The sequence below is a fragment of the Paramormyrops kingsleyae genome, chromosome 2, assembly GCF_048594095.1.
Source record: "Paramormyrops kingsleyae isolate MSU_618 chromosome 2, PKINGS_0.4, whole genome shotgun sequence".
Taxonomy (NCBI): Eukaryota; Metazoa; Chordata; class Actinopteri; order Osteoglossiformes; family Mormyridae; genus Paramormyrops; species Paramormyrops kingsleyae.
Genome location: NC_132798.1, coordinates 21446705 through 21468635, shown reverse-complemented (window position 1 = coordinate 21468635; position 21931 = coordinate 21446705). Strand labels below are relative to the sequence as shown.

The 21931-nt window shown below is 47.1% G+C and overlaps 1 protein-coding gene across 2 annotated transcripts; it reads left to right on the top strand.

Annotated features, from left to right (window-relative positions):
- The first annotated feature begins 975 nt into the window (after positions 1-975).
- Positions 976-17462, top strand: LOC111839290 (integral membrane protein DGCR2/IDD-like). 2 transcript variants are annotated; one of them, XM_023803054.2, is made up of 11 exons: positions 976-1349; positions 2131-2163; positions 2515-2637; positions 2809-2895; positions 3165-3369; positions 3703-3779; positions 3901-4083; positions 4345-4548; positions 13434-13586; positions 13661-13897; positions 14284-17462. In XM_023803054.2, exons 1-11 carry the CDS (start codon positions 1268-1270, stop codon positions 14508-14510), a joined length of 1611 nt encoding a protein of 536 aa, XP_023658822.1. In that variant the 5' UTR covers positions 976-1267; the 3' UTR covers positions 14511-17462. The 2 variants fall into 2 exon arrangements, with proteins under 2 accessions (XP_023658822.1, XP_023658823.1); XM_023803055.2 differs by lacking the exon at positions 976-1349 and adding an exon at positions 1362-1667.
- The last annotated feature ends 4469 nt before the right edge of the window (positions 17463-21931 follow it).

Below are 21931 nucleotides of genomic sequence, written 5' to 3'. Positions count from 1 at the left end.
TCCAATCACAGGCAGTGCCCTAACCCACAGAGCCACACCCTGCACCATACACAGGGCTGTAAGATAACACTGATTGGGAGGCATAAGGATATCAACAAATCAGGCCCCCGGAAGCTGGCCATCCAGTGGGGGAGGGGGGGGGGGCATGCTGAGTGGGATGTGAAGAGCTTGAATATGATGTTCTGCTTTAATGGTGAAAAAGAGGGGAGAAGTCCACTGGTAGAAAGAGAAAGAATAGGTAAAAAAAAAACAGTCCGAACAAGACAAAGTACAATAAAAACAGGACAGTGCAACAAGAGATGAACCTATAAAAGGCATTTTATAGAGTGAGAAAGCGTGAGAGTTGGCAGCCCTGCAACTCATTTGGCGTGACACGCTTTAAGACTTACTGTCAAGCAAGAAATCTCAAGGCACATTATTATTATCCCATTATAATTCTAAAATTAGCTGCATCAATAGCGTTGGGGCAGTTTGCAAACCCTACACATCAATTACAAGGTAATAAAACTCTTACATACATGTAAATGTGTGTGCAGACTTGTCTCGAAATGAAAATCTCACGCCAGCCAGCTGATCAAGGTTGGCAACCCTGAGTTAATGCAATACTTCAGGAAATTTTATTCGCCGTTACACATTTCAGTAGTGGTTCAATAAAAACAGTGGCAGAATTCACAGCTTATCTTAAAATAGAAGGAAAGGATATTTTGAGTTATACATTAAGAAACTCTTTTTTTAAGGTTATTATGGCAATCTGATAATAGTCTTGTAGTTACAGTTTATTGGAATAATTTATTTGGAAAATGGCTTAATTAGAAGAAGATTTGAATGATACCCAACAAACAAATGGGAAAATTGGGGTATGGTCAGACCTCTAGTTATGTATCGATTTAATTAAAAAAATAAAGGTGCGTATCTGCTGCCCGACGGTCCGGTGGGGGGCTGACGTAACGACGAGACTCCGCCCCTCGACTTGACGTTCATTGGTTCGGCAGCGCCTTCGCATCCCGTTGAAGAGGCCATCTTCTGTTTCTAAGGCCGAGAGATAGTCAGGACTGGCGTGATAGATTCGGGCGCGGTGAAATCCTTCTGTCCTGCTACGCTGGCTGGCTGTCTTGAGAAGCTTTTCGCTTTGGGTCCATGGTCGTGCGGAGCCACGCCACGCTGCCCTTAGGGGGCCGTGCTGACTGAACTTTCGGGCCGCTGTGCGTTGGCCGTTGGCCTTGCTTTTCTTGCCTGACGCTGGGCGGCGCTCATGAACAAGGGATAAATGGTGCCGAAAGCGGACAGCGGCGTGTTAGCTCCTATCGCCCTCCTCCTCGCCCTCGTCCTGACTGAGCAGCCCCGGACAGGTGAGCGCTGAAGGACGGGGCCGCCTCGTATCAACAGCTAGCGAGCTGGGAGACTGGGGTCAATAAACAACGCGCTAACTGACCAGATAGCTTTTTAGCTCGCTAACGTGGGACCGGTATAAAAGTTGCTTAGAAGTAGTACAGTTGGCAGTCCGACCCCTTTGTGTCCGGAGGAGTGACTGGCCCATGGAGTATGGCTGTGATTCTACGGCTGTGTGCGGCCCTAAGCGGGAGTGAGGACGGTGTGGGGGGCGGAGGAGAGCCGCGGGGAACGGGACAGGACAAGCCTGAGCAGCGGCTTTATTTCAGCTTGATGGTGTAAGCGGCTTACGGTAACAGGGCAACTTGATCACTGTATTAATTCCTAAGGAAAATGATTTGCAGCAGCACGCTGAGTAATTTAGACATCGATTATGTGTTGTTGTTGTTGTTGTAGTAATACATTATGTATCGGTATGTCTTCACATAAATTGTTAGCAGTGTCTGTCCCCTTTCTTGAAGTACCCAGAAGCTGTAGATCCTTTGCTGATCTCTTGCTCAGCTGTCTAAATGTGTTTATATATTTAGTCTTGGCGCTTTGGCTCAATATGCAAATAACTATGTAAATTGACGAGATGGCGTTGTATTAACTTGTTTAACACTGTTAAAGTCGTGAGTGTTCACCCCATGAGAATATGTATAGTGACCTAGTGCTCCCACAGCACCTTGTGTGCTGGTATGTGGAACTAGTGACAGTTGCTTGGTGGTGCTGTGCTTATTCCTGTCCCATATTTTGTTGCAGGTTCCCGGCTCACTGCAGCTCGGCGGCTGACAGGTACCCAGAAATCAGCTTGCAGAGTGGCTCTCCTGAACAGCCTGATCGCCTGCTCCCCTCGTTTGCCTTTGTGTATTTATTTGGGGGGGGGGGTTCTTGCCAGGTTTAACCTGGGGAGGCGTTTCTCCCTGATCGTTTGCTGGAATGGAGCTGCACCCCACCCTAACTGAAGAAGGCCAATGGCATGTGGCTGGGAGCTCACTGTTTGTCATTGGTGGCCCCTTGGATAAATGCAGCGGTTTTCCAATGCGATGCTTGCTTTCAAGTGGCGTTTCTGCTCCCTTTCTTGGGCACAGCAGTGTTTTTGTTGTATGCCACCGCGCCCCAGCTGACGCCCCCCTCCCATTTCAGAGCCGCACTGTCCTTCCGGGCAGTTCGATTGCCGCAGCGGCAGGATGCAGTGCATCCCTATGTCCTGGCGGTGTGATGGCTGGACGGCCTGCGAGGACAGGAGTGACGAGCTGCACTGTCCCCGTGAGTGACACAGAACCCACACACACTCGCCTGCTCCCTCTGTTGTCTCCAGTTCTGATATGTTCCTTAAAATCCACACGGTTGGTGCCGGGGGGGCTGTCCTGGGGAGTGGTGTTGGCTGGCCCCGTGGCTTTGGTGACAAGAGCGTCCTGTGTGTGATGCCACCTGCAGCTACAAGAGAGGCGCGCTTCCACCACGGGATCGGCTTGGAACAGGCGGAGGACGTTGTGGGCGTGGCCCAACCCATACGCTTCAGTAGTAAGACGCTGCCCTCTCCCGCTGAAGTATGGGGCATGTGCTCCTTGCCAGTCTTGGTAGATGTCTGTTAGGTATTCAGCCCACTGAGGCATGCCGGTAACACCTCTGATCCCACCTCAGTTGTATTTAATGGTTTAAAGCTACAGGTTTTGGTATAAAGTTTGGTATCAGAGTAAAAGACCCAGTGCCAGCCCTTTGAGGATTGTGGTGCTCTGATGCAGCCCCCGGGGTCACGCTCAGTGCATGAGACACCCTCTGCTCTGCCACAGGGAAATGCCCCACCGGGTGGCACCACTACGAGCAGACAGCCAGCTGCTACCGGGTCTACCCCGAGAGCAAGAGCTACTGGCAGGCACTGGAGACGTGCCAGAGGGTAAATGGCTGGCTGGCCACCTTTGTCACCAGCGAGGAGCTGCAGTTCATCCTGCAAATCGAGGTGGACGAGACAGTGTGCGGTCGCAAGGATCAATGCAAGTAAGCATGTCCACTGTTTGCTCTGCCGCCCTCCTCTCTGCCTGTCTGCCCGCCCCGCCCTCCTCCTCTCCGCCTGTCTGCCCGCCCCGCCCTCCTCCTCTCCGCCTGTCTGCCCGCCCCGCCCTCCTCCTCTCCGCCTGTCTGCCCGCCCCGCCCTCCTCCTCTCCGCCTGTCTGCCCGCCCCGCCCTCCTCCTCTCCGCCTGTCTGCCCGCCCCGCCCTCCTCCTCTCCGCCTGTCTGCCCGCCCCGCCCTCCTCCTCTCCGCCTGTCTGCCCGCCCCGCCCTCTCTGATTAGTGCTAGTAACTGTTGTTGCTGTGGCTGCTGTGTTGCAGGTTCTGGGTCGGCTACCAGTATGTAACTGTGACCAAGAACCACAGCCTGGAGGGCCAGTGGGAGGTGGCGAATAAGGGTAAGCTAGGGCTAGGGTGGCCAATGGGAGGTGACGAATAAGGGTGAGCTTTGGGTGGTGTGGCGGGTGGGGGCAGGATTGCTGAGTCTCTGTTTCTCATCACCTCTCTTGCTTCGTTCAGGTCCCATGCAGGTGTTCCTGCCTCCCGAAGGCCTGACCGGTTTCGCTGAGGCCTCGCCCAGCCCGGAGAGCGTCTTCTGTGCCCAGCTGCAGCGCTTCCAAATGAAGAGCATGAACGAGCGTGGCCTTCACAGCTGGCACGCTGAGAATTGCACCAGGAAATTCCCCTTCCTCTGCAAGCGGAGTATGTCCGCCTTGCTGACTGTGGCCGGCCTTCTTAGAGGCCTGTGTCTGTATGGCCACCATGTCGGGCAGCATGTCTCTTGGATCTCTTTCTCTGGAATGTTCTCTGCATGTTGGAATGTGTAGCTCCAGACACAGCCTGAGCTGATGGGTGTGAACCAGCTTCCATCAGCTTCTGTTAGCCCCACCTGAGGCATTAGTGTTGTGGCACTTTTTCACCCCCTGCTGGCAGTGAGAGTAACTGCTGCCCTTTCTTTGGCAGGACAGACGTGTGTGGACATCATGGACAATGTGGTGAGCGAGGGCTACTACTTCACGCCCAAGGGAGACGACCCATGCCTGAGCTGCACATGTCACGCCGGCGAGCCAGAGATGTGCGTGGCGGCACTGTGCGAGCGACCGCAAGGCTGCCAGCATTTCCGCAAGGACCCCCGCCAGTGCTGCAAGTTCACCTGCCTGGATTCTGGTACAACAGACCCACACTGCCAAAACAGTGCTGAACCCAAAATCGCAGACCTGACCTATATTTCTGAGATGTCAAAGTGCTGGTTTAATTTACATTTATTTAAACAGGGACAGTCCACAATAAAACATTTAACCTTGTATAAAACAACAAAAGTTGCATTGTACCAGGATTTTGCAAGTATTGCTATTTTCCACTTGTAGTCCCTGAGCAGGTAGATGGAACATTAAATTTAAGACAGAATACGATGTAAGTGGTGTATAGCTTTAATGTGGTCACTGAAACGGAGACTCCCATCCATCACTACAGCAAGATTTTTGACATGGGTTGTAGTGTAGTCTAAGTGCCTACCTAGAACCTAGGGTACTTAAGTTGCAACCTTCCTGTTACGACCCCCTTGGTCCTCCTGCAGTCAGTGCAGTGGCCATGCAGTGGCTGCATGTTGCAGTGGGGACATTAATTGCCCACACCTGGCGCCGCTTTGGGTATAAAAGCACCTGCAGATATTTTCTGGACAGCTTCCGCTCCTCTCTCATTATTTTACCTTGTTGGTCTCCCTTTTTTATGTTGTGGTCTTACACGAGCCGGTCGTAACATAAAAAATTTGGGGGCTCCTCCAGGATACTTGGTGGTGCAGGTTTTCAGGTGGGTAAGAACTTGCTGTGTGTCGTGTTTTGCGAACAGGGTACACTCCTGTAGGTAGAGCGTTCCAGTTTAGTCCGTTACGACTCTTCCTTCGGAGTGCTTTTTGTTTTTTTCTGTTTGTTGTGTCTGCGGCTAACTGCTAGAGGCATCCTTTGGGGTCTGGTGACTGACTGCGTTTTCAGTCTGTTGCCTACCCACGAGTTTACCGTTCAAAGTTGCCATCAGCTTGGTTAGCCGTGGAAGACTAGTAAGGTGAAGTTAGTTATGGATGGGTGAATTAGGGAAGGAGTGCTTATCGGTACAGTAAACGGTTTGTTTGTCGGTGACACCCAGTGATTTAAACTCGCCTGGTTTGTTTTATTTGAGAGAGAGTATTTGTGTGTGTGTGTGTGTGTGTGTGTGTGTGTGTGTGTGTGTGTGTGTGTGTGTGTGTGTGTGCTGGGGTTTTGCAGTTGTGTGTTTGCACATAGCCTAAAGCAGGGGTCTCCAACTCCGGTCCTGGAGAGCTACCATCCAGTAGGTTTTCTATCCTACCCGGCTTCTGATGAGCCACACCTGTTCTCAGGTAAATACCAGAAACAGGTGTGGCTCATCAGAAGCCAAGTGGGACAGAAAACCTGCTGGATATTAGCTCTCCAGGACCGGAGTTGGAGACCCCTGGCCTAAAGCTAATTGCCCCACAACCCAGGTTATAACAGCAATGTGCATGTTCGTCATTTCGGGTATGAAAGTTTTCTTTAACATCATTGTTGCGCTACAAAGTTTATAGTACAGGGGTCCATTCAGGGGTAGGTGAAGGCCTGTTGGGACTGGGCCTAGCCATGTGTCACCGCCTAGGGCTCCTACTAAGGTGCCTGATGTGAAATCTGATGTTGCCTGTTTTTAATGTGAAATAAAAACCTGGGCATAAAATCTGAGTGCCATGCTATGAAGAAGGGTAAGTTTCAATCTGTTGCATTGGTTGCATCCTCTCAGGACGGGTCTTACCGAGCCTGTCTGGCTGGAGGTATTAGTGAGCACAGGGTTGGCTGTGGTGTTAGTGATTACTTGCCATTTATTACCTTTGGTTCAGTGTCTCTGCCTGGTCAGGCTAATGTGCCTGTGCATATTCTGAGGGATACGGGGGCTGCTCAGTCATTTTTGTTGGAGGGAGTAGTGCCTCTTTCTGATGAGGCTGCCACTGGGTCCCATGTATTGATTACAGGAATTGAAATGGGGTTTTTGGAAGTACCATTACATTGTGCTTATGTATCTTCTGGCTTGGTCACCGGTAATGTAGTTGTTGGGGTATGTTCGTCTCTCCCTGTACCTGGGGTGGAAGTTATCCAGGGAAATGACCTGGCTGGGGGGGGAAATGTTTGGGAAAACAAAGTCGTATCACCGCCTGTGGTGGGAAGTCCTCTGTTTGCATCTCAGGGGTTGGATGAGTGTGGGAATAAATTCCCTCATTTTTTTTTCCTGCCTGTGCTGTCATTAGAGCAATGGCTAAACAATTAAGGGGATGTGAGAGACATGAGGGTTCCATCCATCTCCCCGAGGTGACTAGTTTGCCTGTTGAAGATCTTGCCCAAGGGGGGAGATTGGAGTGTTGATGGCAATTTAACCCATTTGGCTGTGGTTTGTCCAATAGTTTAAGCCCACTGGATTTACAAGATTGTCTGGTAGAATCAGGGACTGGTAAATTAGACTCAGGTTTGTCTGGGTTTAAGGTCCCTCTGTAATCTCTCTTCTTTTCAAAACGTCCATTGTCAGAAGTATTTAAAGTTTTTAAAATTATGTTAAATCGGCAAAAAAGTAAACCATGTCACCTTACTTTGTTTTACCTGCATCGGGGGCGTGTAGTACCGCTGTCACCCGAAGATCGCTATTCACATTCTAAATAGCTGCATTACCGCGTATTCAGATCGCATTCGCATGGTAATTTGATGAACAACGCAGCGGTGAAATGCGATCCAGATACATCCCCATCAGGGCCGGTATGCATAAAACTTCTCAGAGTAAAATTTCACTCTTAAATGCCTCACAATTCTAAGAGTAACGTGCTCCTACTCCCAGACTTAAGAATAAGTGCCTTGTGAAAATATTATTAAGTGTTAAGACTTGGTCTCAGCTCCTAAATTATTTAAGAGAGCTGGGGAGGACTCCTAAGCCGGTTATGACTACGCGCACCCAGACGGAGGCCGCGCACTTTCCATGAAAGAAAGGACGTACTGCGGATTTAGGATGATAACGAGTTGATAAAAAGATACAGGCTTGATCGTGAAGGCATTATTTTTGTTAGCAACCTAATTAGGAACCAGATACAATCTCCTACGTCACCTAACAATGCGCTTACAGTTGAACTGAAGTTGATAATGATGAAATGTTTTTGGCAACTGGAAAAATGTTATTGTTGTTATTATTATTATTATTATTATTATTATTATTATTATGATCTATTATAGCGAGGGTCATAAGAGCAATGTAAGTAATGATACAAACCTGTAGCTTGCATGCTTGCTTTATAAACTGATTTCCTTTCACGAGGTCAACATTATACCACCTTTTTTCACATTCCTCTGCTGAACGCCTTGTCCGAGGTGACAAAGCATTTACGGAGCTTGCAATAGCCTCCTAAGCTTTTTTTGTCCGTGCTTGTAACAGCTGGGCCAAACTTCTGCTTCCATTTAAGCACCAACTGTGCCAAAAGAACCATTTTGTTTGTCGTCCAGTTTGGTTTTCTTTTAGAATCCAATGTCTTGCTATGAGTCATCTATTAGTGGAAATTGATTGGTGATGTGCTAGGTAGATTTTCGTACAACAAATTAAAGGTATGATCACAGAATAGTATGTTGTATAAAGCTCTACATTAACAGTTTAATGTCACTAATATATTCACCGTGCAGCTCCTCTATTGGTTGAACTCAGTATTTGGGGCAGGATTTTATTTGTAGTCCTTATTTCACGACACTTAAATGCTGGCTCCGTCAGCACTTAGGAATTGGGCTTAGACTTTGCTGAAAGTTACTTTTAGCAGCTTTATACAATGCTCTTAGGTCCTACTTTTTCCTAAGATTTTTTTAACTCTTAAGTCCAGGTGTGAATGGCTCATGCATACACATAAGAGCTCCTACATATTCAATGGAAGGAGGCCAGAAATAGTGACACGAGTTAGGTTTTTTATTTTATTATTATTTATTTATCCAGCTGCATGTCGCAAGTACACCATTTAGTCATCTTCATGTAGCCAAGACTTTGGTGATCAGATATCTGGGATCAAAACAAACTTCCACCATTGCTTACTATGTAGTTTTATAACGTTTCTGCAAGTGTTCCAAACTGCATTTTGCAATGTCTATACTTTGATGTCAAATTACAAACTTCACATAAATCTGGCATATTTACAAAGTACACTAATATTAAGATGAGTTTAATGGCAAAACAAATATATAAGAAATGATTTATTTGCCATTAATTAAGTTTATGATATTTAATGAAATGTGTGACCATGCCCCAGTCAGTGAAAGTGTTCCCTACCTCTAGATCCCAGAGGGTTAAAAAGGTTTTGGCCTTAGTGGAACCTGATGATGGTCTTGAGGGTGAGACTTCATATTATTTACATGAAGGGTTGTTGTGTCGGAGATGGACTGAGATGAGAGAGTTTTGGTAAAATCTTAGTTCAGGTAGTGGTCCCAGTTAAGTTCAGGAAGATGGTGTTGGAGCGTTCCCATGCAGGAACAGCTGGACATCTGGGTGTTAGAAAGACCTATGATCGGGTGACCTGTAGGTTCTTCTGGCCTGGGTTGAAGAAGGATATCTCAATGTACATCAGAGAGTGTCATATTTGTCAAATAACTGGCAAACCCAACCAGAAGGTACATGTGACCCCTTTACAGCCTATTCCTGCTGTGAGTACACCGTTTGAACACTTGCTTGTGGATTGTGTAGGGCCGCTCCCTCATTCACAAGCTGGGCATTGCTATCTTTTGACTATCATGTGTCAGTCCACTCATTACCCTTCTGCCTATCCGCTTCGGTCCATTACCTCTTGTTCAATCCTCAGGGTTATGACCAGTTTTATGTCCCCTTTTGGGATCCCACGGGTTATACAATCTGACCAAGGGACAAATTTTATGTCTAAACAGTTTGCGAGGGCATTGCATTAGCTCAACGTTAAACATAACTTTTCAAGTGCTTACCAGAGTCAGGGAGCTCTGGAAAGATTTCATCAAACTTTGAAAGCAATGTTGAGGTCTTTTTTGTGTTGAACTTGGTAGTGACTGGGAGGAACGTCTTCCAAGGCTATTATTGGCTATTCGTGAGGTTGCCCTGGAGAGTATTGGGTTTAGTCCCAACGAGTTATTTTGGCTGATGAGTGGAGTACTAAATCACCTCCTGATAATGTTTTGGATTATGTTAGTGGGTTCAGATGTCGCCTCTATGAAGCCCGTGCCGCAGCCAGAAAAGCGCTAACAAAATTTGTGTAAGATGCAGCATTTATTCGATGGTAAGGCTGAGACTCAGGTTTTTGAAAAAGGGGATCAGGTGTTGGCCTTGTTACCTATTATTGGTAGTCCATTCCAGGCCCATTTTGCTGGTCCCTACATGGTTGGTAAACGCCTCTCTGATCACAACTATTTGATAAATACATCTGACTGGAAGAAGGTGCAGGTTTGTCATGTTAATCTTCTTAAAGCTTATTTCCTCTCTTGTACCTGTTGGGTTGATAACTCCTCCTGCACATCCCCCTCCTATTTGTAGCAGGTTGCTTGAGGCGATGCTATTGCAGAAAGAACAAGATGGGGGTGGTTGTACTGTCTCCTGAGATTACTGAGGGACGGTTAAATAATTCCGAGATGCGGGCAGAATTGCATAAACATCTCTGACAGGGAAAGGACTGACATTATTGAGTTGGTTGATGCTTTTCCATCTCTCTTTCCAGATGTGCTAACTCGTACCACAGTCATTGAACAAAATATCGATGTTTGTGCAGCCCAGCCTATTAAACAACATGCCTATCGAGTAAATCCCACAAAAAGGGCAATATTGAGGAAAGAGGTGGAATATTTGTTAAATGATTTGGCTGAGCCCAGTTTTAGCCCATGGAGCTCGCCTTGCTTGCAGGTGGGTAAGCCGGATGGAGGTTTTGTACAGATTATAGAAAGCTGAATACTGATACAAAACCAGACTGTTTTCCCCTTCCCTGTGTGGATGATTGCTCAACTAAATTCATTAGTAAATTTGATTTAGTAAAGGGGTATTGGCAAGTGCCTTTGACCCAGCGTGCTAGAGAGCTATCTGCTTTTATTACTGCAGATAACTTCCTTCAATACAAAGTTATGCCTTTTGGGGTTCGGAATGTACCTGCCACCTTCCAACGATTTATCAACTATGTCTTATGCGGAATGTCTGGGTGTGAGACTTACCTGGATGATGTAGTTGTGTTTAGTTCCACCTGGCCAGAACATCTTGGGCAGATTTAAGGAGCTTTTTCAACATTTATCCAGTGCTGATCTCACGGTTAACCTTGTGAAGTGAGTTTGGCAAGGCAACAGTTACCTATTTGGGTAAGGTGGTTGGTCGGAGCCAGGTTCGTCCCATAAGTGCCAAAGTTGAGGCCATTTGTAATTTTTCTGTGCCTTCCAGTCGCCGGGAATTGCGGTGGTTTTTGGGAATGGTATGGTACTATAGAGGGTTTTGCCAGAATTTCTCAACAGTTTTCACTCGTTTGACTAACCTCCTTAGTAGTAAAATTCCTTTTGAGTGGACAGATGCCACCCAACAGGCCTTTGTGGCTGCTAAAGCGCTACTAGCTAATGCTCCTGTCCTGGCTGCTCCAAGGTTTGAAGAACCTTTTCAGTTAGCTGTTGATGCCAGTGACTGGGGTGCGGACGCTGTTCTTCTCCAGATAGCTCCTGATGGAGTTGAACGTCCAGTATGTTTATATCTCAAAGAAATTTTACAGCCACCAGTTGGGCTATTCTACTGTGGAGGAGGAGGCTTTAGCCCTTGTCCTGGCTGTTCTATGCTTTTTGAAATTTATTTGAGTAATGCCTGTAGTCCTATTACTGTCTACACTGATCACAACCCATTGGTATTTGACAGGATGCGGAACTCTAATCAGATTATGCGCTGGAGTCTTATTCTTCAGCCATATCCCCTAAAGAGAATGCATGTTAGAGGTATTGATAATGTCATTGCTGATGCTTTGTCTTGAGCATAATTACTCTGTGGTAGGTTCTATTCTTTGTTTCTCTAGTTTACCTTTGGCTCTGGGGATGCTGGGGGAACTTGAGATGGGACCGGGTCGTAGTGGGTCTCCTGATTTATTTAAAATTTTTTTTAATTATTATTATTTTTTCTTTAGGTTTCCTGTAGGAACCCTCTTGGGGTGGGAAGTGTTACGACCCCCTTGCTCTTCCTGCAGTCAGTGTAGTGGCCATGCAGTGGCTGCATGTTGCAGTGGGGTCATTAATTGCCCACACCTGGTGCCGGTTTGGGTCTAAAAACACCTGCAGATATTTTCTGGACAGCTTCTGCTCCTCTCTCATTATTTTCTGACAGTCACGCACCCCTGCATTTTATTCCTGCATTTTGCATTTCAACCAGGCATAGATAAACGCTTACCTCTAGATGGGTTTTTTCCCTTGTGTTTTGATCTAGTTTTCCTAAATTATTACCTTATTGTTGGTCTCCCGTTTTTTATGTTGCAGTCTTAGCGAGCCGTAACACTTCCCTCTTTGTGTGCGCTTTAACACTGCAGGAACTTTTTTCAAGAACCAGAACCTTGTTCCCGAACCAGGAACTTTTGTCACAACACGGCGATTGGGCTCGATTTTGAAGTTCCTCCGGAGGCTATTCCGGAACCCTTGTTTAGTATCTACGCAAGACTAGGTACTTTTTGTTCTAACACACTACTGGGGAGGAGATTGGTTGACATCAGGTACTGCCACTCAACTTGCAATTTAAGGCAAGTGTGGGGAAATGAGAGAATTAGTAGAGCAAAAATTGAGCAAATGGATTTTTTTTTGTACATCGGGTACAGTTCATGCAACAATGAATACCATTGTTTGGGGGTGGCTGTGTAGTTTCATATAAAATTTTGTGTGAGGTTTTACCTAGGAGCCTTTTGCGTCTTCCTTGCTTATTTAGCATAAAGGTCCCAGTTCCTGTTGTGCAGTGCGAAAGTGGCACACAAGTGGCCAGGAGCTGCAAAAGTTCCCAGTGGAGATAGTTCAGCATCCCACTTTTTCAAGGCACAAACACAATGAGGCAATGGGTCTGAAGTCATTTGGTGAGAGAGCTAAATGCATCTGGGTGTTGTCTGCATAGCTATAAGCCACCTTGTACTCTTACCAAGAAGGAGCATGTATAGGCTGAACAAGAGTGGCCTAAGAATGGATCCCTGTAGGACTCCGTATGGCTTGCCGGTTTTCTCTCATAAGTGCTGCTACAGACAAAATAACACCTGCATTCTAAGAAGGCCCTGAACCTTCATGGACGCTTCCCCAGAGTCTGACCCAATTTTCTAACCTGTCTAGCAGTGTTTCACAATCGAAAATATCAAAGGTTACGCGAAGGTCTAAGAATGCCAGGGCAGTTTTACCCGAGTCTGTATTCAGGCAAATGTCATTTAATATCTTTACGAGAGCAGTGTCAGTATTGTGATGTTGATGGAATCCTGATTTGAAATCGAAGTAGGCATTTATGTTTAGTTATTGATTTGATTTAAGAATTACTTTCTTGGTAACCTTCCCTAATGAATGGAAGGTTTGAAATAGGCATATAATTAAGTGAGGAGGCATCCAGGTCTCTCTCCTCAAGATGTCAAAAACTGGTGTTTGCTGTCCCAGTCTATCTTCAAGACCACGGGTGGCCAATCTTATCCGCAAAGGGCTGGTGTGTATTAAGGTTTTTGCTGCAACTCCCTAATTAGATTACTAATTAAAGGACTGATTGGCTGAAGAGTCACACCTGGGTTTGAACAGGTTATCCCAAAAGCCTGCATACACACCGGCCCTTTGCGGATAAGATTGGCCACCCCTGTTCAAGACGGTGACTTGTGTATTGAAATGACTCTGGTGAAACTGAAGATTGGGGTGTAGTGCACCCTGACCCTTTCCCGGCGCGTTTGTGCTGCTGCACTGATTCTTTTATCACTTGCTTTGTGTAGATGTATATTGGGAAGGCAGTTATTGAGATTCGGTTTTGTAAATGTCAGTTGCTGAAAGTCTGTCCTTCACGTTTGCCTCTCCCCCACCCAGATGGAAACGGTCTCTTTGACTCCATGGCCAGCGGTCTGCGGTTGATGGTCAGCTGTGTCTCTTCCTTCCTTGTTCTCTCGCTGCTGCTCTTCACCATCCACCGGCTCCGCCAGCGCCGCCGCCAGCATATTGAGACTCTCATTGGGGAAAACTGTAAGCGCCTGCCTCTCCCCAGCCCCCCTGACTCTCGTGAACTGCCTAGTAACGGCCTCGTCTCCCTCCCCCAGTGCACCCCTTTGGCCGAGGTCGTAGGATGCCTGGGTTTGAGTATGACCCGCGAGGGTTCGGAGCCAGCCTCGCACCCCTGCGGCTGTCCGACGATGGCGCCGGTGGGGCTTTTCGCTTTCATGAGCCGCCCCCTCCCTACGCCGCATTCAAGTACCCTGACATGCCACCCCCGGAGGACCCACCCCCGCCATACGAGGCCTCCATCAGCCCCGATGCCATGCTTTATGTGGATTTGGGTACGACCCGCCTGTCTCCCTTGTGGTCCTGACTGTATGGGGTTCTGGGGCTGTCCTGCTGGCTCAGCAGGGGGCGCTGTAATGTCACACCTGAGATTGCCTGGGGGAAGCCCTGGCCCTCCATATCCTCCCCATGTCCGATGGATGGATGGATGGATGGGGTATAATTTGAAAATGAAGATAATTAGAAGAATGGTGTAGTTCGTGGATCTCTTTGGATTCGCCTGCACCATTTAGCCTCCTGCTGATCTCAGGCAGCTGCTGCAGCTCCACATAACTGGGCAGCACCATGAATCCCGAGCTGTTCTGGGTCTGTAGTGTCTGGGATGCCGCTGCCCCCTGGTGACCCACATGCTGGCTGTTTACTGACTGACTGCTTTTTGCAGGAAGAGATGGCTCAGTCACCACAGATGGCCACCCCTCCAGCGTCGAGCCCTGCCATCCTCAGCGAGCTACCCAAGAGGAGGGCTCCACATCAGGGCGCCCCCCGGTGGAGCATGAGGACTCTGTTGACAGCAGCACCTTCCTGGTGTCCCCGGATACCCCGATGGGTAGCACCATGACCACTGTGTCCGCCCGTACCAGCATCTGCTCCCTCAACACTATCGTGTAGGGCCAGAGGCGGGGTGGGGCGTGTCTGGCAGGGTGGGGTAGGGAGCTGTGTGCCACGAAGTGAAGCCCTGTCTCTTCCGCAGGCTTCAGGTAAATATGACACATTTGTGGGTTTTTGGCAGAGCTCTTCAATGGATCTTAGCAGGCTGCTGCATATGCTAGGTTGGCCTTTTTGGTGGGTGTGGGAGACCTGCATTCTGATGCAATCTGTAGCAGTTCACCTTGGGTATGTATTACGGGGGGGGGGGGGGGTTGCCCATCAGGAGTGCTGTGTTCCGGTATGACTTCACCACCACCTGCTCTGCCTAACTTTAGATCCCTGTGGAACATGGCACTGTGGGAGCTGCCATCTTTGCCCATCTCCTCCTGCACTCTTTCCATCTTGCTGGCAGGTTGCTGGTTTGCAGGTATCTGGTGTATTCCTGCACTAGCCATCGTCACGCAGGGTAATAATGGCTGATTTGGACAAAGACCTGGGAGGTTCTGCAAACATTTAATATGTGGTGCACAATGCTGGAGACGGAGCTGTACTGTCAGCAAATGCTGGGGGTCTGAGCTCTAATACCTCCTGGGGGGCTTTGAGACAGATGCACAGGCAGCTGTTCCGTCCCCCACAGCTCTTACTGCCAGGGATGCAAACTAGTCATCTTTCGGTGAAATTTTGCCATTTTGAGCCCAATATAGGGCACGTGTGATTTATGTAGATCCGATGAGTTTTTGAAACGGGGGGGGGGGGGGTCTGTGAGGATGGAGACATGGGTAAACATATCCTCTCCTGGGAAAAACAAAAAAGCTCCTGGCTTCAAACTCTCACTCGCAAATGCAGCGTATCTGTAGACTGAAGAGGGTTCGATGATTGCCACTCCTTGAAGTACAGTAAATGCGGTCCAGCATTAACCAAAGACAGCGATCGTCTCCCAGACGCAGGTACGCAGGTGTGGCATGCAGTGTGGGTTTGTTTAGTATCTGTGAAACATGACAGAGGGCAGTTACAGCACTCCAGAAAAGCCTGATCAGCCTGAAGTGTGAAGTGTGGTCGTATATTTGTTTTAATTTTTGTCATCACCGCCTATGACTTTATAGCGAAGGTGAGGTAGGTTAACTTTTAGCTCAGTGTATGCTAATCGCTTGTCAGTAATGTAAGCTGAAGCTTTCAATGTTGCCGTCTCACAAACACATGTCGTCGGTGGTGTAGTGGAGCTGGTGCTTTTCGCTTTAGCCTCAAAGCCAGCTGAATGCCCGTTAGCTGCGGATGGCCCAATTGGTGTCCCATTTGTAGTGATTTTTTCCCCCCAATGTACTTGGTTTGCTTTGGGCACCAAATTGGGGTCAAAAAATACAGCAAACTGAAATCTGATACTTTTCCATTTTTGCTTCTGTACATCCCTTCCACCTTATTCACCCCTGATGAGTTTGCACCCCTGACTGTGCACCCTGTGCCTGAGGGGGAGGGTTAGTGGGAGGGGACACAGCCATCACAGTGCACAGTAATATGCTGAAGTCTGAAATAACCAGCTGTTCTTGAGAGAAAATCACATCTGCAGTAACAATGGCGCAACCCTGCTCTTCAGCATCACTGAAGAGTGGATGATTTGTCTGTGAACATCATGCTGTTAATCTGGTATTTTTTGCTCCCCTTATTCTGTACATTATTTATAAACTCCTTCCCTGTGTGTGGTTGCGTGTGTCAGTCATAGATACATAATTGGTACTCGATTGCACTCACCTGGATGCAGAGGTGGCAACCTAATGTACGCGGTGAACACGGTGCAGCCTGGACTCCTGTCATCTGCACTATGGAGATCCTGCCTGGTTTTTGAACGGACTGCAGGCTGTGAGGCTGCCTCTCAACACCGGGTAACCAGGGCCTGTGACAGGTTACTGACTTGCATTTGGAATGAAGATGTCTGAGGACTATTCCGTGCTTTTCTGTTTCTTGGTTTGTCAAAACCAAGAAACCAAGTAATGTTCCGCGTCTTCACATTCTGCTGCAACGTGTCCTGGAGGGTCTATTTCATTTTCTGATGATGCATGATGTCCTTTGGACACTTATGGAGGCACCATATTATGCTGCGTTTATTTGGTCAAGAGGTCTTTGGGCCATTTTATGTGTTAGAGGCCCCCCCCACTTTTTTATCTTTATTTTATTTTTTTTACTACTATGGTATATTGTGGACGGGGGGTGGGGCGGGACCTGTATTGATAACATTTTGCTAAGGGAGGGTGGGGTGTTATTAAAATGTTAAACAAAGGTGGTTGAGGCCCCTTGTTAGTGAGCCACGTGGGCTTCAGTCTGGGAGAACCCATGCATTAAAGCGCCCCTGTCTGCGTCAGCCTGGGAGAACCCGTGCATAAAAGCGCCCCTGTCTGCGTCAGCCTGGAAGAACCCGTGCATTAAAGCGCCCCTGTCTGCTTCAGCCTGGGAGAACCCGTGCATTAAAGCGCCCCTGTCTGCTTCAGCTTGGGAGAACCCGTACATTAAAGCACCCCTGTCTGCGTCAGCCTGGGAGAACCCGTGCATTAAAGCGCCCCTGTCTGCTTCAGCCTGGGAGAACCCGTGCATTAAAGCGCCCCTGTCTACGTCAGCCTGGGAGAACCCGTGCATTAAAGCGCCCCTGTCTGTGTCAGCTTGGGAGGACCCGTACATTAAAGCACCCCTGTCTGCGTCAGCCTGGGAGAACCCGTGCATTAAAGCGCCCCTGTCTGCGTCAGCCTGGAAGAACCCGTGCATTAAAGCGCCCCTGTCTGCGTCAGCCTGGGAGAACCCGTGCATTAAAGCGCCCCTGTCTGCGTCAGCCCTTCAGAGACCAAGTCTGACATCCTTAGTGCTGAAACAGCCTTCCACAACTGCTGCACTTGCAAAAGTTTGAAGTACATCTTTTGTGATACACACTTTCTGTAATCATAGAAAAAGGAAAATGGTTTTGATATTAAAAGTTCTGTGTAGACATCAGTTTGGAGCATTTAATTTCTTTCTGGTGTTTCAGATGTAATTTTTTATTTATTTAAATGAACATTCTCGGTATAGAATTCACCTTGAACTTGGGCATAGAACTGTCAAAATAACTGTATACAACAGTTACCAGTGGTTGTTTGATGCTTTTACGCTTAAGTTCAAGGTTTTTTTTAATCATACTCAGTGACAAAAAAAAGTTAAGCACCCAGAAGTAATGGTCCAATTTGGATGTAATTTGGTACACATGCAGACCAGCGATGGGTTTGTAAATGATTTGCAAGGAGCTGGCATGTCTAGTGACCAGATACAGAGGATGCCTTGTAGACGCATTAGACAGCATTACCCGCATTTGACGGAGTTTGATAGGGGTCACATTGTGGGTTTGGATGAGGCCAGGTGGTCTTATTGTGCAATTGCCTGGCATGTGAGGCATGCAGATGTCACATTCGCCAGATATTGGAACCAATGGGCACGAGGGCATCCACACATGTTGTGAAGGTTCCGGTCACCCAAGACAGAACGAACCAAGGGAGGATCGTCGTATTGTGTGCCAAGCATTACAGAACCCCATGTTATCCTGCACCTTGTCTCAATGACTGGCATCAGCCGGACTACGACTTAACTGTCCTATGCGTAGACTGCTGTTAACACCAGTGCAGAGAGGGCTGGGTTTGGAGTGGTGCTGTAACTGGAAGGCATGGACTGAGGACGAATGGTGTCATACCATGTTCAGCGATGAATCTCTGTTCTGCATTACCACGGATGACCATCGTGTGTGTGTATGGCAGCACCTAGGGGAGAGGACCAATCCTACCAATGTTGTCCAGAGCCACACCGGTGTTACTCCTGGCATCATGGTGTGGGGAGCCATAGAGTATGACTTCAGGTCATCACTGGTAATGATTCGGGGGACCCTGACGGCGCAGCAGTACGTCAGTGACATCCTGCGTCCATATGTCTTACCCCTCCTGAGACAGCACCCTGGTACAGTCTTTCAACAAGCCAGTGCCCGTCCACACACAGCACGTGTGTCTAAGGACTGCCTGCATCATGTTGAGGCATAAATTCAGCTTGGACCTGCCTCAGCATAAATACTTCCACCTGTAAAAAAAATTCGAAACCGAAATCATCCGAGTTTGAACTTCATCTCCCCAAAGCCATTTCCTTAACATTGATGCCCATTATAAGGAAAAAGCTTAACCTGGCTTAATATACCAAAACCACAACCAAAAATCCTTCAGACATAGACTGTATGGACAAAAGTGTTGGGACACCTTGCCAGTACACCTACAGGAACTATTATGACATCCCATTCTAAATCCATAGGCATCTGGAAAGGCTGTCCACAAGGTTTAGGAGTGTGTCTACAGGAATTGCTGCCTATTCATCCTGAAGAGCATTTGTGAGGTCAGGCACTGATATTGGACGTGAAGGTCTGGCTCACAATCTTCATTCTAGTTCATCCCAAAGGTGTTGAATGGGGTTGAAGTCAGGGCTCTGTGCAGGCCAGATAAGTTCTCCCACACCAAACTCACTCAACCATATCATTATGGACCCTGGGGCACAGTCATGCTGGAACAGAAAAGGATCTTCACCAAACTATTCCCACAAAGTTGAAAGCGTCAAATTATACAAAATGTCTTAGTATGCTGAAGCATTAAGAGTGCCCTTCATTGGAAATAAATGGCTTATCCAAATCCCTGAAAAACAACCCCACACCATTATCCCTCCTCCACTACACTTTACAGTTGGCACAATGCAGTCAGACCGGTAACATTCTCCTGGTATCAGCCATCAGACTGCCAGACAGAGAAGTGTGATTCATCACTCCACAGAACACTTTTCCACTGCTCCAGAGTCCAGTGGTAGCATGCTTTACACCACGCCATCTGACACTTGGAATTGTGCTTGGGGATGTGAGGCTTGCATGCATGAAGGTTAATACCAGAGGACGTTTGGAACTCTGCCACCGGCCCAGCCCCACGGTCATTACATACTGTATGTATATCCCTGTATATAGTACAGTGGTGCCTGCGGTTCACGAACGCTGTGGTCTACAAAAAATTTGGTGTGCGACCAAAAATTTTGTGGGAAAAAAATGCATTGGTTCGCGTACAAAATTTGGCCGTCGAACAGATTCCTCGACCAGATTCCTTTTTTTATACTACTGTAGCAGCGGCGGCGCGCATGTCCCAGTCATGCCCCGCGTGCAATTGTAAATAGAAGTACCACAACAGGCACCCAACGAGCACGGAACCCAAATACACAGACGGGAAACACAAGGTTGAAAGCCGAACAGCAAGATGCACACACGGTGGAAGATTTACGCACGCTAAATACATGCGAGGGTCGGACCGGGTACACACAAGACACGGGCAAACACACACGGGACAATGGGAAAATGCAACTATTAATATTAACAACAACAGCAATACAAGGGTTAAGGACTGTTAATAAAGAGCGTGATTTCCCTGGCAAGCAAGTCTTCACAGTCTCTGCTCCCGCGATGCCTCGGTCCGCCCGGCGCCACACTATGTTGTGTTTTTCTTTGTGTTAAAATTTTTACTGTAAAAACTAGAAAATTAATTAACAAAAAATATTATTTGGTAGGCTTGTGAACGAATTAATCGAATTTCAATGCTTTCTTATGGGGAAAGTTGCCTTGGTTCGCGTACAAATTGGTTCACGACCACTTTCGTGAACCGCAGGCACAATTCTATAGATAGTACTATATCTAATCTCTCTTTCTCTTTTTATACAGTTTTAAATAGTTTTTACCCATATTTCCTCTGAGCATTGCAATAAGCATTTCACTGCAGGTTATAATATGTATGATGATGCATGTGACAAATAATATTTGAATTTGGCCAAAGTATAGGTGCTTGGTTTTATATAGCCTACCCGTGGCAAGGGGCCTGAACGGAACACCGGCTCTACGCTGGGGCAGGAGGGGGCAACGCCCCCTTAAACAAACGTCCTGCCCCCTTAAATCAAACTTTTAGAAGTTAAGGAAGAAAATAATAATTACCCACAAACTGAATATGGACAAGATTTACTACAGTGGTTGAAAAATCCACTGAAAAAGGCACAAACGAGATGATAAGTTTCACTTCTTGTTCGCTCTTTCCCTCCGCGTTCTGTTTGTGCACACGCTCACGCGGCACTCGGCAGAGATCCCCCACTCACCCTCCCCCCAGCTAAACATCCAATCACTGATAGTATGTAAATGAGCCAGTTTCTCAGTAGGCAGGGCAGAGCGAAATGAGTTGCGCGATTGCAGGAGGTTTAGAGGAAGCAGCAATCTCTCTCGTCAAAATCATAACGACTCGTGAAATCATGGTTCGCATTACTGGGGGTACAGTACCCCCCTATCAAGACAAAAATAACAGTTTGGGGGGGGGGGGGTCTTAACATTATTCTTTTGTTTTTTTTTTGTTTTTTTTTTTTAAAAAGAAAGAACGATAACCTCACCTTGTAGGAAAATTTAATGTAAAACGATTTCAGACCGTACCATTTTAACCACCTCGGCGTTAGAAGCAGCTTAGCCAGTCGGTTGCGTCATTCATTCTCATTGAGCGACTTGTTCGTTGTGATTTCAAGATTTCAAGATTCTTTATTCTTCACATTCATAGTTATTACAAGTACAACATGTAGTGAAAGAAACCCCTATATTTCAAGACTTGGTGAATTGATTTTTTCTTTTTCATAACTTAGCCTACCCTTTTTAGTTTTGTTAATATTGGCAACAGTGAAAAGTGTTTTGTTGGGTTCAAATATGTTTGATATAGGCCATCTAATTAAGGTAAATGTCATGTTTTTAGTTTTTTTTAATCTGATGAGGAATATTTTATTTTATTTTTTGTTGTTTTATTTTTCAGTTTTCCCCCCGAGGGATTGCCACCTTACCGTGGTCAGGGGCTTTGCGTGCGTCAGTGACCCTAAGAGCTACACCAGCAGAAGCTTAGCCTTCAGGTGGGACCCCCAAGTTGGACAGGTCTTAGGGTAGAGGCCTGACAAAGTGCAATCCCATTACATGACAAAAACAGTTATCCAGACCACCCCTTTCCCGCCTTCGTCGCCACCATGTGCCCCCTTCACATTTCTGTCTGCCCCCTCATATATGCCTGTCTATAACCGGTCCCAGGTCTGAATGAAACATCTGAATTCAATGATTAAGAAGTGTGTCCCAATACTTTTGTCCATACAGTGTAGTTCCGACATTTCCAGGTTTGATAAATCCGACTTTTTGTGCGTATGCACTTTTTTAGAATGAAATTTAAGCCAAGTTATATAAACGAGACCCCTTGGTTGTCCAAGTGATGAGTTAGTGGCGCTGAGCACAGGTATTGCCACTAGGTGTCACTGTAGGAGCAGTTTTAAAGCCACTTCCATGCAGAATGACAAATTAAGTTTCATTCTGCATTCTCCCTAACAATAATATATTTCTTTGCATTTTTTCTCAAGCC

Excerpts from the sequence above, each read along its gene's own strand:
- LOC111839290 (XM_023803054.2), top strand. The coding sequence starts at position 1,268 with ATGGTGCCGAAAGCGGACAGCGGCGTGTTAGCTCCTATCGCCCTCCTC. Across the intron at positions 2,164-2,514 it reads TGCAGCTCGGCGGCTGACAG|AGCCGCACTGTCCTTCCGGG; the intron begins GTACCCAGAAAT and ends CTCCCATTTCAG. Across the intron at positions 4,084-4,344 it reads CCCCTTCCTCTGCAAGCGGA|GACAGACGTGTGTGGACATC; the intron begins GTATGTCCGCCT and ends TTTCTTTGGCAG.